The 12,501-nt window shown below is 41.8% G+C and overlaps 1 protein-coding gene across 1 annotated transcript in view; it reads right to left on the bottom strand.

The window, feature by feature from the left end:
• Positions 1–121: 121 nt before the first annotated feature.
• Positions 122–12,501, bottom strand: part of nxn (nucleoredoxin) — a 54,633-nt gene continuing 42,253 nt past the window's right edge. Inside the window, exons 3-8 of the mRNA XM_020653865.3 lie at positions 11,511–11,644; positions 9,259–9,359; positions 8,996–9,102; positions 7,725–7,904; positions 7,082–7,206; positions 122–1,154 (exon numbers count right to left, since the gene is read on the bottom strand). Coding sequence (XP_020509521.1) covers positions 972–1,154; positions 7,082–7,206; positions 7,725–7,904; positions 8,996–9,102; positions 9,259–9,359; positions 11,511–11,644 — 830 coding nt within the window. The 3' untranslated portion in view covers positions 122–971. The remainder of the gene's footprint in view (positions 1,155–7,081; positions 7,207–7,724; positions 7,905–8,995; positions 9,103–9,258; positions 9,360–11,510; positions 11,645–12,501) is intronic.

Raw genomic sequence — 12,501 nt, forward strand, 5'->3', positions numbered from 1 at the left:
TCCACCTGGACTTTGCATATTAACAAAAAATACTTTTCCCCCGGAATAGATTCCAACATTTGCATTGAGCCCACGAGTCTAATTTTGATACTTAAAAAAAAAAACTGCTGAGTCGTTTCACTGTGTGTATTTTACATATCCGAGAGCCGCCTTTATTGATGGAGCTTAAAAAGCGACAGAACTTTGTGCTTCACCAGTGAGTATTTAATGGGTGTGAGAAGTCATGACTGGAGTAACAGAATACAGGGATTTATACATTCAACAATTTTCAAATGCCAGTTTTTGTTGCCTTCAGAAATAAGTTGACCTTCTCATTCGGGGACCTTCACAGAAAATCCTCAATGACTTGAGAGAATGAGATGAGAACCACCACTAACAACTGGCAAGAGATGACTTTCACTCACATCATAACACACAACAAGACACACAGGGGCTTGAAAACATCAGTCATTGGTCTGTTACAAGCAGGTATAATGTGATCTTTACTGGCTGTGCACCGGTCGTCAAGTTCTATTCTTTAAATTGGGCCATAAAGGCTTACAGCTACATCCAACTACATCCAAAAAATGCATTTTATTCTTTCTCAATATCATTCAGAAAGTAACAAGGATCTTGCAGACAAAACAGAAAGCAAAGAATCAGCTGAGTAAGTAGGTCCACTGGGTTTTACTCTGGTTTTCTCTCGAGTTAAGGAAAGCTATTGAGTGAAAAAAATCCTCTTCTCGAGGCAAAAAAAAAAAAGAACCAACAGAATCTTCGTATATATTACTGTAGGGACTATCATCAATGCAAGGCACCACAGGAGAAAGAGGACTCCATGAAAAGAGGAACAAGTCTAAAAAAGGTTAAAATGTCAGTAAAAAGTGAGACATCTCTCTTTCAGTCAGGGTGGGGGAGAGCAACAGGTCAGGGTTTGATAATGGAGCGAGAGTCCCACATAGTTTAGTCCAATTCAGATTAGGACTTCCTCTTCAGATGGGCTCCGGTTTGAGCTTTTCAGCCAAGAAGTCGCTGACAAATTGATCCACTACGGCTGGCGTGATCTCCTCCACGTCGCGGACGTACTTTGCCCTGGCCGACATGTCCAGGATGGTGAGCAGAGGGGCGGCTTCTGGGAGGTTCGTGTAATCTCGCAGGGAGTCACTCATGTCATCCTAAGGGAAAAGAGAAGAAAAAAACATGAGAGTGGTGCATGGTATATTAATCAGATTAGAGGAAAAATGCTGAAAAGGTAACTAAAAATGAGTGCTATCACTGTGCAGGAATTCAACTTTGAAAAAAAAAAAATCCCACAGATTTACTTATTTGGATGAAGTCAATTCAAAATGTTGTTTTGCATGACTTCAGTCGTTCAGCTGCTGACTTGCTGTGTGCTGTTGACGGACCCGGACTCTTTTCTTTTTTCATGAACAGGTATTTTGATCTCTTTACACCTCATCATGCATATGGTGGTTATTGAATTATTTGATCTTATTATCTTAACTTGTCAAATCTATTCTATTCCGTCCTTTGATTTATATATATATGAAAGGACCTAGGACAGAAAAGACACATGCTTGGTTAAAGTGGCCACAGGTTGGTGACAAGGGTTGGACAAGTAGACATAGCTTTGTTTCAGTTAAATGAAAAACTGCTGATTTAGAAATGATCCAACAAGAAACTGGTAAATGGTAGATGTAGCAATTCATCTCAAAGAAGTTTGCAAAGGGGGATTGTGAATGTTGTTTTTTGTTTGTGACATGGGCGGTCTTCTTCAGTGGCTCTTGTCTCATCTTAAGTCCATAATAACATGTCATTAAGATTACTTCAACAAACGTGCAAGTCAAACGCTGAAAATGTTCCAGGAGAGAAGACACTCTTAATTAGGCATTTCACTGCTTCTCATCAGTTCAGACTTCCTTTTAGGGGAAGAAAACTAGGACAGCAGCCATTACTTCAACTGTGTTACATTAAGATAACCCCATCAAATTCAGAACCGCCTGGCACAATCTTTATTAATGCACACTTCTTGAAAGAGAATATGAAACTCTCTCCTGTCTTCCTGCAGGCAGCCTGCCCAGAGAGACCAGAGAGCTGCTGCTTGAGTCACGCATCCCGCTGTGTGCACAGTCAGGATGGAACCAGGTGGGGGTCCAACGTAGCCTCTTTTTCAAAAGCGTACTCACATCAGATTTAGGTGTCATCACAAAGTGTTTGAGCAGCACATGACAGAAGGAGAAAGAGAGAAATGTAGAGTCTGGAAGATATTACAGATGTACTGGGGATTCCAGTTTGATTTATCTGAAAGGGCCTCGCCCACGTTTCTGCCTGGGGCGTGATGGCACCTTTCAACCTTTTACAAGTCAGGATTACAACCCCTGTAGCTGCAGGTAACAGACATGAATCACAGGCAGGCAGGCAGCAGCTTTCAAACAAGCTTGAGTGTCATTAATTATTAAGACTGAATAAGAAATCACAATGTTTCGTAATTCAGCTTTAGTACCAGTCCGTACATTTTCATTCCTATCTTAAAAAGAGTAACATTACTCTACTTACATTGTCCATAAGCAACAATTATTCAATGTGTTTTGAGGCCAAAGTTCACAGATTAGATGTGCACAGCCAACATCATCTGAGACTTTCTCCTCCACTTCAAACATCGTGACCTGAGTTGCCCACAGTGAAGTTTTTTTTGGCTTAGAGGAAGATTCTCAAAGATTACAGATCAGTTTCATATGGGAAAGATTAGGTCAAAAATGTAGAACTGACAGAAAAGCACCAGAGGGGGGCAGTGCAACAAAGAGCAGGACCTCTCCTCCAGGCAGGGCCTCTGACTTTAATACTGTTACAGATTCATGTGCCAATTTGAGTTTTATCCAAACAAAGTCAAAAAAGATAAAGCAACTCTGGCTGGATTTCCTGCTCCGGCATTCAGGCCTCTTTGTTGAGTCTCCCCTGTTATCAGAAAATCCTGCAGCTATTCTTGCTAAATGGATCAAACCACACAATCAGCTCTCAGACTTCTCTTTGAAAAGCTTGTCTGTGTGACTACCTAAAAAGGGATAAGTATGCCAAGATGAAGTCTTGTGAACTCTGCTTTGTTAGCAAAACCACTAACAGATGGGACAGATGAGTTGCAATGTGGTATTTCTTTGCAAGCAGCAAACTTCCTCCTTGAAAATCACTAAACAATGAACACTTAATACTCACAGATGTTAGCCGTCACCAAAGACAATGTTGTTAAAAGAGAAATACAGCTTGATCCTGCTTATATAAATTAAATCATTGTCTTGAATGCTCACTTGCATCCTGGTAGGTGTAGATTATAGATCGTCTGGGCACACAGTATCAACAAAAAGGGATAAATTCCACAATCGTACTCTGTGGCCTTTCCAGCCTGTCTGATACGAGGAGATGCAATCTCTGCATCTTATGGAGCCTTGCATCTTCTTCTGTTTGGCTTCTCTTCTTGTGTAAACTGCTTTTTCGTGAGGTGCAGGCATTCCTGAGGCCCCCCTGCCTGCCTTCTGCAGCTCAGCTCACAGGAAAAAAGACAAAGGGGGGGGGCCTCTCTGCTGTAGCCCACAGTCAGCTGTGATAAGGTTTGATGTATGTTTACAGTGTGGAATCTGCTGAACTGTGTCAGGCTTATTCTGACTATTGATGCACTGTGGCTTTTCACGGATGATGACCATCTGATAAGGCCTGAACTGAGAATGATAAATCAAGCCCCTCCCTCCATCCCCGCTGGCCTCTGAGCAGGGTGGGGGGGCTTCCATGCGTCTCACTGTGCAGCCTGTTGTCTTCAGGAAAAGTCACCATTGCGAAATTTTGGATTCTCTCGTCTAGATTTGCTCATCAGTTTACTTTACTGAAAGTGAAACCATCTTTGCCTGGTTGTGTGCTAATGTGGGATAAACAGCCTGCAGCTATAAAGAACTGAGGAGCAAAAATATTGTTTACATGACGTAACATGACTGGATTAAAGTTAAACAGCTGCGCTCCTGGGATTCTAAATACAAGCTTTATAATCAAACAATACTGAAGGCTACATGCCATGCTAGCAGCTGGGAAGCTGAACTTAGCTTTAATCTAATAGCAAAGACAAGAATGCTGTACTTAGCTTTAAGTTAATAGCTTCTTAGCTTAAAGCTATTACGAGTATGCTATCATTTTTTTTTCTATTTTATGTTTTATTTGATAGGGACGGATACAACAAACATAGAAAAACTGAAAACAGAAATCCAATGCAAGTAGCATAGTGTTGATAGTCAATGCTAATTTGCAACAGCCAGCGCTACAAGGGCTTTTGTGTAAATGAAACATTAAAACAGTTAAACATGGAGAAACAGAGAGTAAACTGGGTACAGCAAGATACAATAAGACACCCATTGAGCTGTGATATAGCTACAAAGAATTAAACACAAGTAGTTAGTGGTGGCAGAAGTTAGCAGAAGTTAGTCTGTTGCTAAACTAACCAGGACTTGGTGGCTCTCTTTCCTGCTTATTCAATCAAAAGGCAGCAAGAGACACAACCACAGTTTAGAGAGATGCTGTTCCTGTTTGTCATCACAGAATGTGCTTATTCATTCTGCCTTGTTTGGTCTATAAAATATCAGAAAAATGCCTATTGCTAAATTTTAGTGCCAAATGTGAAATCATCAAATGTCTCAGAAACTGTCTTGGATTTTTCTGAACCCCTTAAAAAAAAAACAATTTAAAGGTCATGAGAGGAGTTTTAGCTAGCTGTAAAACAAACTTAAATTGATCTTAAAACCTCTTTAAAAATAATATAATATTGAATATTTGCCTGTGGAATAACTTCAGCTCTAAATGTGAACATTGCTGGAGGCAGTGGAGGGAAACAGAAAGGATCACGATCAATATTAATCCACAGGGAACCATGCACGTTTGAAACAGTTCTTATCCATGCAAAGACCTCATGGTGACACGTCAGGAAATACCAAGACATCAACTTCAAATTAGACCACAAGCATGGATTAGAATATTTCATTTTTTTTTAACTTAATCCACAAAATAGAGTGTGGGAGAACAAAGAGGCCACAGTCGCCGTTCTTTGCTGCAAACAAGAGAAATTCTTTTGTGACTAGATAATACCACTAGAGTTCATTTCGTATCCATCAACCAGTTCACAGCAGAAATGGAGAGAAAAAATATATATTTTTCTCCTTTATAAATCAGTTTACTACTCTTTTTTTCACAAGGGTAACAAGATCCTGTGTCACTCTGCTCAGCCTCCCCCTGAGAGACTTCCAACATACTGCTGTCTCATGGACACAGAAAACCCAGCAGCTGGCCTGGCAGGGAGCCTGTTACTTCCAGGGCTAACCAAGGCTGAGGTGCAAGAGTCTGAGCCCAGAGCCTGGAAGCTTTGCTTGCTGGACGCCTAAAACGGGAAGTGATATCTTACCGTGAACCCACTCTGTAAATCAAACCTGCTGATTTTATAGCCAGTTGGGCTAAAGCCAGAAAATCAAACCTGTACTTCATGGATGTAAAAAAAAAACAAAGCAAACTAAGACCCCAGTTGCAAAATAAAAACCTTATAAACCACTGCGAGCTCTCGTGTAACAAAGATTCTTTGTGTTAGGTCAAATAAATATTGGCACGCAGACTCAAAATACTATCATGTCAATCTCGTCTTTCTGAAAACTTGAGCTTTCTTGTTCATGGTTCATATGAGAGTGACATTTCAAGCCTGACACCAGGGTGGAGCGGCCTTGTACTGTACAATCTCACACACACGCAGGGTCAGACAGTCGGCACATGTGCTAGTCCAACAGCCGAAACCTGAGCCTGCCCTGGAGTGTCTGACACGAGAAACCAGTGCAGTCCTCTCAGACGGCTGGGTAGAGAGAACTGGGAGGAAGGGGAGCTGGAGGTTGGAGGGTGGGGGAATGGGGAGAGGTGTCTAATCTGGTAATTACGCCTGTTGCTGCTGCTAACTCCTCTGGCACTGGGGAGGTCAAGACAGAACAACAAGAGATAACAGGAGTAACAAAAACTCAGAGGCCCATCCCACAAAGGGAGGATGTGCAAGGAGAGAAATTAGGGAGTGGGTGGATTATTTAAACGGAGGGAGAAAGTTCAGCTGGCACGCTCCGGGTTTTACACATCATGATAAAGGCCCCAGGTTGTATTCTGAGACATGGATAGGAGTGAGTGGGAATTTTGCGGGTTCAAGAGGCTCATCAATGCTGATGGTGATGGGCTTTGGGAGCAGATACCAACCAGGCACTTGAATTACATGATTAGATTCCTACTTACAAATTGGCTGAAATAAATACAGGCCCATATCAGTTTATTTCATATACTGGCTGATTCTTAGTGCATAATATTGTTTACATCTTTTTAATAACCAAATTTAAGTTTGAATTAAACAAATTCTTTGTACAAACAATGTGGAGCACAGCTTTGGATGATTTGAAATCTGTAATCAAAGTCATGTGGAATTACCACTCAGCCTTCTTAACCCCTCAGTTCTTCTCTTTCTACGTCTTTTACCTTACTGTTTTTTTTAATTTTTTTTTTAGAAGACTTAAAAATCAACCATATACTTTCTGCTGAGCACCAAACACCAGACAGAAGAAAAAAAGGGACGAGCTAATAACCTTGGTTGAGCACCTAGTAGCTAGGGAGCCAAATATTTCCTGGAGTTGGTGGAGACCAAAATAAAGCTACAATGAAAGTGTATTTTATGATTAGGTTAGACATATGAACCAGATACACAGATTAAATATTTTGCTCACTTGAGAGCACCAACAAGTATATTTCTAAACTATTAAGACTCCTGCTTTATACATTAGATTTGTATCCCTAGATATAAAATCTAATGACGATCATTTTGACATGTTTTTGTAAAAAAAAAGAAAAAACATGTGATGAATAATTATCAGATTTGATTTCAAGAACGCTTACATACTACTACCACCAACTGCTTTAAAAATAGAGTCTTTATGTCTGTCACAGGCTTTATAATAAAAGCACAACAAACATGTTGTGTCATTCTGGAACAAACCCATTTCAGGTCTGCAAATGGCATTTTACTCTGTCTGCAGTGGCCTCGAGCGGCATATCTCACCTCTCCAGCTACAAAGAACAGCAGCGGCGTCTCCTCCTCCTTGGCTTTGTACTTGGCCATCAGCTTCTCCGCTATTGGCTGGATCAGCTCCTTGGCTGGCTCCAGTTCACCTTCCTCCTCTGCGTCTGAATGAACCAGGACAGAGATACAGAGAGACATTTAAAGTATGGAAATAAGGCGACGTGGGAGAGGAAAAATAACACAGATGACTGAAATTTGAAGCAAATAATGAGACGACTGGTAGACAGAAAGGTGAGAATATAATAGGAACTATTCAGGCGGTCACTTTAGGGTTTTTTGAGTCCAGTTTGACCTCGAGAAACCAAAGCAGTTTTGAAAAAAAATCAAAAGAGCATCAATACGAGTTATCAAGATCAACTGTGCAACTTCAGACATTCTCAGTCCTCACAAAATCAGCAGCACACAGTCCAGCATTAATGCCTGAGCCCCCTTTTTTTTGGATTTTCTTAATTATCAAACAAATAGATGGATAAATACACATCCTAAAATACCTTTTACCCTTTCAGCTCTGTAAGAATTTTCCACAGGGTCTGACATGCAATACGTTCCACATACTGTAAATACCACTTCATCCAAACACACAGGCAGGAGCCCCACGGGTGGAGCTGCAGAGTCCACTCACCCACAAACAGGACAAGGCAGGGCCCCTCATGCAGCTGCACGGCGTTGGACTCGCTAAGCTCGAGCACAGGTCGAGGGTGCCAGGGAAAGAGGCGGCACTCGGGATCGTTCAGCACCTCCACGCGGCCCTGTCGCGTGATCATGTGACCTTCTGCGTCCAGGAGAATCAGCGTGGGAATACCTGGAAAGAGAGAAGATGGTTTTGAAACTGAGAGGCTGCAAAACGACTTCACCTCTGACTGCTTCACTTTTTGAAACTTTTCTGTTTGGTTTGTATTTCCATGACGCTTTTGTCTATGTTATAGGCTACCATCAACCTTTAGATTACTCTAGCCTTATCAGAAAAATAACACCATCCAAATACTAATAAATAACAAATGAATTCCTGGAGAATTTCAGGAGGACTCTCCTTTAAATCCTCCTGATCTGGTTGTTCACACATGCATCTCTATATCTGTCAGACGGGAGGGGGGGTGGTGGGGGTCTTCTGAGGCATGACATAAAAAGATCAATGTGGAAGTGGTGGATGAAGATCAGAGCCGGCTATACGATGCTGTAATGAGAATATTTGCCTTCATATCGATGCTATGTGTAGTTCGACAGAATCACAATATCAACGAAAGAGATGGTGGAGAAGAACGTACTGGCAAACAGAAAACGTAACGCAACAGTTTAGTGCACGAAGGTGGAAACGGTTGCAGGCCCACTCCCTCGAGGTGAATTCTCCTGATGGTATCCTGCTGAGAGCTCACTCGGACTTCATGAGGAAAACCTCCTAGGGGGCTGGCAGGAGGAACTCCGGATAAAACTGGGGTGAAACATTCTGCTGTTTGTGTTCACGCATGCAGCTCACCCCGCAAAAGGGTTCTTAAAGAGTTTTGTGAACAAGGCTACACAGAGGTGGGGGTCGTGTGCAGGAGCGCGGGGCAGTGTTGACTCTTCCTCAGTTCATTCCTCACATTCTTTGCGGGAGAGAGCGAGCTCCTGCTAACTTCATGCACAGTCCTCTGCACTGGCACAGAGGAAGGAATTAGAGGACAAGTCCGAGGTGCAAAGGGAGCATTTCGGTAATGAACAAGACTGTAAAAGGTTGTAAAAGAGGCTCACATTCCTCAGGCTGCAGGGTAATCTCTGTTGCAGTTCGTCTGCCCTGCATTCAGAGCTGTCAACAATTGTGCCAAGGTTTAAGTTTGTGACACAACTAGGCTCAGTAGGAGAGAGAAACCTACACACTTAGGTGACATAAATAATGATGATGTTGATGCAAGATACCTTGAATTCCGTAGAGTCTATTGAGTCGTGATCGCCGAGCCTCGTCTGAGTACGGCACCGCCAACCACGGCATCTCACTGAAATACTGCTTAAAGGACTCCTCTGACCTGGAGGGGTAAGGGAACAAAAACAGAAAAACAGACGGTGATTTATTGGTGTCAATAAACACTTGATGAGTGAAGACTTATATTACAGATAACGTTGAATCAATGTGTGTGTCACTTAATGCGATGTCGTCCGTGTTCTTGCAGAGTAAATCTCACCTGTCAGCGCTGACAAAAACAATCTCAAACTTCTGTCCTGCCTCTTTGACAGCCCGATACGACTCCACCAAGACCCGGGTCAGACTGCGGCAGGGTGGGCACTAAAAGAGAGAAAAGAGGAATAAAAAGGAGGGACAGGAGGTAAATAACTGTACATAAAAGTCACAATAGTTACCACTGCCTTAGGTATTTTCAAACTCAACGACACCTTTCCTTTGCCTCATTTTGTATCCAGCTGCTTGGACCTCTTTAAAAATGAATCCTGCTATAATTCTCTGGCTTGAGAGGTTTTTGTTGCCTAATAAGTGAGTGTGTGTTTATTAGGAGAGCCAAAGCTATTCCGCCGGGGGGGGGGGGTGAGGGTGGTGATGGTATGGCTGGCATTAGGATGACATCAGTGCGCCATGGCAGCATTCAGCAAACAAACAAGTCTGCATTTCCAGATTCAGTCTCTGTTTTCATTCGGTCAGCTCTTCCAGCAGTGTAGTAAGTAGTAAAATACAATCACTAAATATTTATAGCACACAAGTGAAAGAATTTGTGCCAGTCGTGATAAAGGGGTGACATTCTACAGGATTATTTTTTCTATGCGTGTGATCAGGAACTCTGCTAGAGTGATATTTTGGAGGTATAAAAGTGGAGTGTCTCTGGATTTAAATCTTGAAATTTAGCTTACAAACACACACACACATGAGCAGAGACATAATGAGAGAAAATAACTAATATATCAGGAGATGTCAAACAATGACAAACCAAATATTAACACAATGTCAACACTGTCACTGTAAAAATATCATCAAGAACTTCTAATAGTCATATACATACAATTGTAGCACAATTTGGAAATCAATGCTTTAGTATGCCAGGAAGACTTCACATCATCCTGTTTACCTTACTTTAATATCCAGGAGAGGTTTATGATTTACCGGTCATCTCCTTACTTCTTTGAAACAGGCTATTTGTTTTTAAATCATATAAAATGTGGTTTAATGTAAGTGTTGGTTTTATTAATTGAATTATTTCATGTGGAAAAAAGATCTCCTCAACATTATTGAACATGCAGTAAAGTAAATAATCAACTGTAACTTATTGATTTATAGTTCATTACTGTTCACAGAGATTACAGTGGATACAGGGTGTCAAACACCTGCATTGATCCAGAAGTACACACTGATCATACCAACACAAAGGCATTATGGGAAAGAGAGTAAAGCACTTATCAATACACTGCAGCTTTATTGACTTCCTCTTGTCGCTCATGGAAGAAAACACCATTTAATAATGATTTGTAATACTTACACACACTTATGCATACGCACAATGTTTTCTCAATGCTAAAGAATCATTATGTGTTTTTGTGTGCTAGTTTCTATCAGTCATACAAGGCTTTATGTTTACTATAATTTTACTGTAATAATGATCGTCAAAGAGATGATTTCCCTCACAAAACAGGCAACAGGTCAAATGTGGTGGGACATTTATGTCATTATTCTCTGCCAAGGTCCATTTCAGGTCACTTGAACATTAAAGGCGTGGAAAAAAACTTCCTATGAGCTTCTGTGTAAATAAATGCCAAGACCAGGTGCTGGCATGTCACATTTGTAAAGTGACTTTAATAGCAGCTGGATTGACATGAGCAACTGAGGGGAATTCGGTGTAAAAATCCCACAAATATATTCCAGTAATGGCTTTTGTGACTTGTCCTTCTCAATTTATTGTGGGTCTGGGGTGCTAGCCAGCCTCAAGGCGTCACTGTTCTGCAGAGCCGGTCTCTGAGGCTGCGGCTCTGGCAGCTGCTCAGCTGACTGGCCTCGGTTGAGCCTGTGCTGCAGCGCATCAGGGAAGAGTCCAAAGATGATAAAAAATGCCTTGCATGCATCACTGAGTGCCAACCTTTACTGGATATCAGCAGGTCCAGCAGAGAAAGAGACAATAGTGATGATGTCAGAGGGGCGTGGTGATTGATTCTGGCTTCAACAGAGGTCTAAAGGTGGTGGTGAAAAGGCTGACAGGGAGAGTTAACCACTGTTAATGTAAACACACAAAAACAATGGAGTCGCCTCCACCCTCCTGCTTCTTTCTCTTAACTGTTTCCACTATCTGCTCCATACCTTCCTGCTCCGCTCTGCTGCCCTTTCTCAGCCATGTCTCAGTGTTTTGATAAACTCAGGGGGCCAGGAAAGCAAAAAAAAAAAAAAAGGAAAAATCCAGGTCATCTTTGTCCCTCTTTTTCTCCGCTTCTGTGAACTCACCCAGTGTGCAGAGAAGTACACTCCCACGTAGTGTCCCTCCAGAGAGCTGCTGTCTGTCGTCTGCCTGTTGTTCCTGAGAAGAGGCCCCGCCACCACCTCTGCAAATGGCTTCGGACCCCAGGGGAACTCCAGGCCTGGGAGGGGGAAGGAAAATGGAACAGAAGGTGGAAAAGGGAAAGTAAAATCAGGAGAAGAAATGCAAGAAAAAACAACATTCTACAGCAGCATTCTTACATGCTAATTATGAAAATGCTAACATGCTAATGTGTAGCAGGTTCTTCATTTGCCAGGTTCATCATTCAAGTTTAGTGTGTCTTATAAAATAGATTTGAATAGCCAAGATGATGTAATGTCATTAGTTCTGCAGGTATTTCTTCATAAAGTGAACTTATTTAAATTCTGACTTGCTAATAGTGGGAGTTAAAAAAAATCAGTCGATCACAGCGATCATTAAAACTATTATAATTCATTATTACCAAATCCAAAGACAATTCATCAAATATGGTTTCCTGTGGAATGAATAAATGATTTTTCGAGTAAATTGTCATGGCTGAGAATATAAACCAGCTGCAAAGCATGCTTTTAATGATGACTGAGTACAAACGATGCCTCTCAAGCACATAAAGGTTACAAGAAATCCTTCTCTCTCCCTCTTTCTTTTACTCTTTTCAAGGTGTCTTCATTGTCACTGTCGAACTCCAGAGATGCATTTAATACAGGCAGATTTAAAAAGAGAAGCAGAAATGGATGAAACCTTGTACGGCTTGTTCATAATGACCTCTTTATGCGAGCGAGGTTGTCTAGGGCGTCATTAGGCAGGAATGACACATCTGCACCGCACTGCAGCGTCCTTTTTATTGTCGTCCTGATTGTAAAAGTGCACTCCATCTTTGCGCTGCAGGCGAGTCGAACCGCCACTCAAGTCCAGCCTTTCATGGAGAGTGAAAGGCAGAGGGGGCCCGGAATTGCGCACCCGCCCCTTCCTGTCACA

The sequence above is a fragment of the Labrus bergylta genome, chromosome 11 (assembly GCF_963930695.1).
Source record: "Labrus bergylta chromosome 11, fLabBer1.1, whole genome shotgun sequence".
Taxonomy (NCBI): Eukaryota; Metazoa; Chordata; class Actinopteri; order Labriformes; family Labridae; genus Labrus; species Labrus bergylta.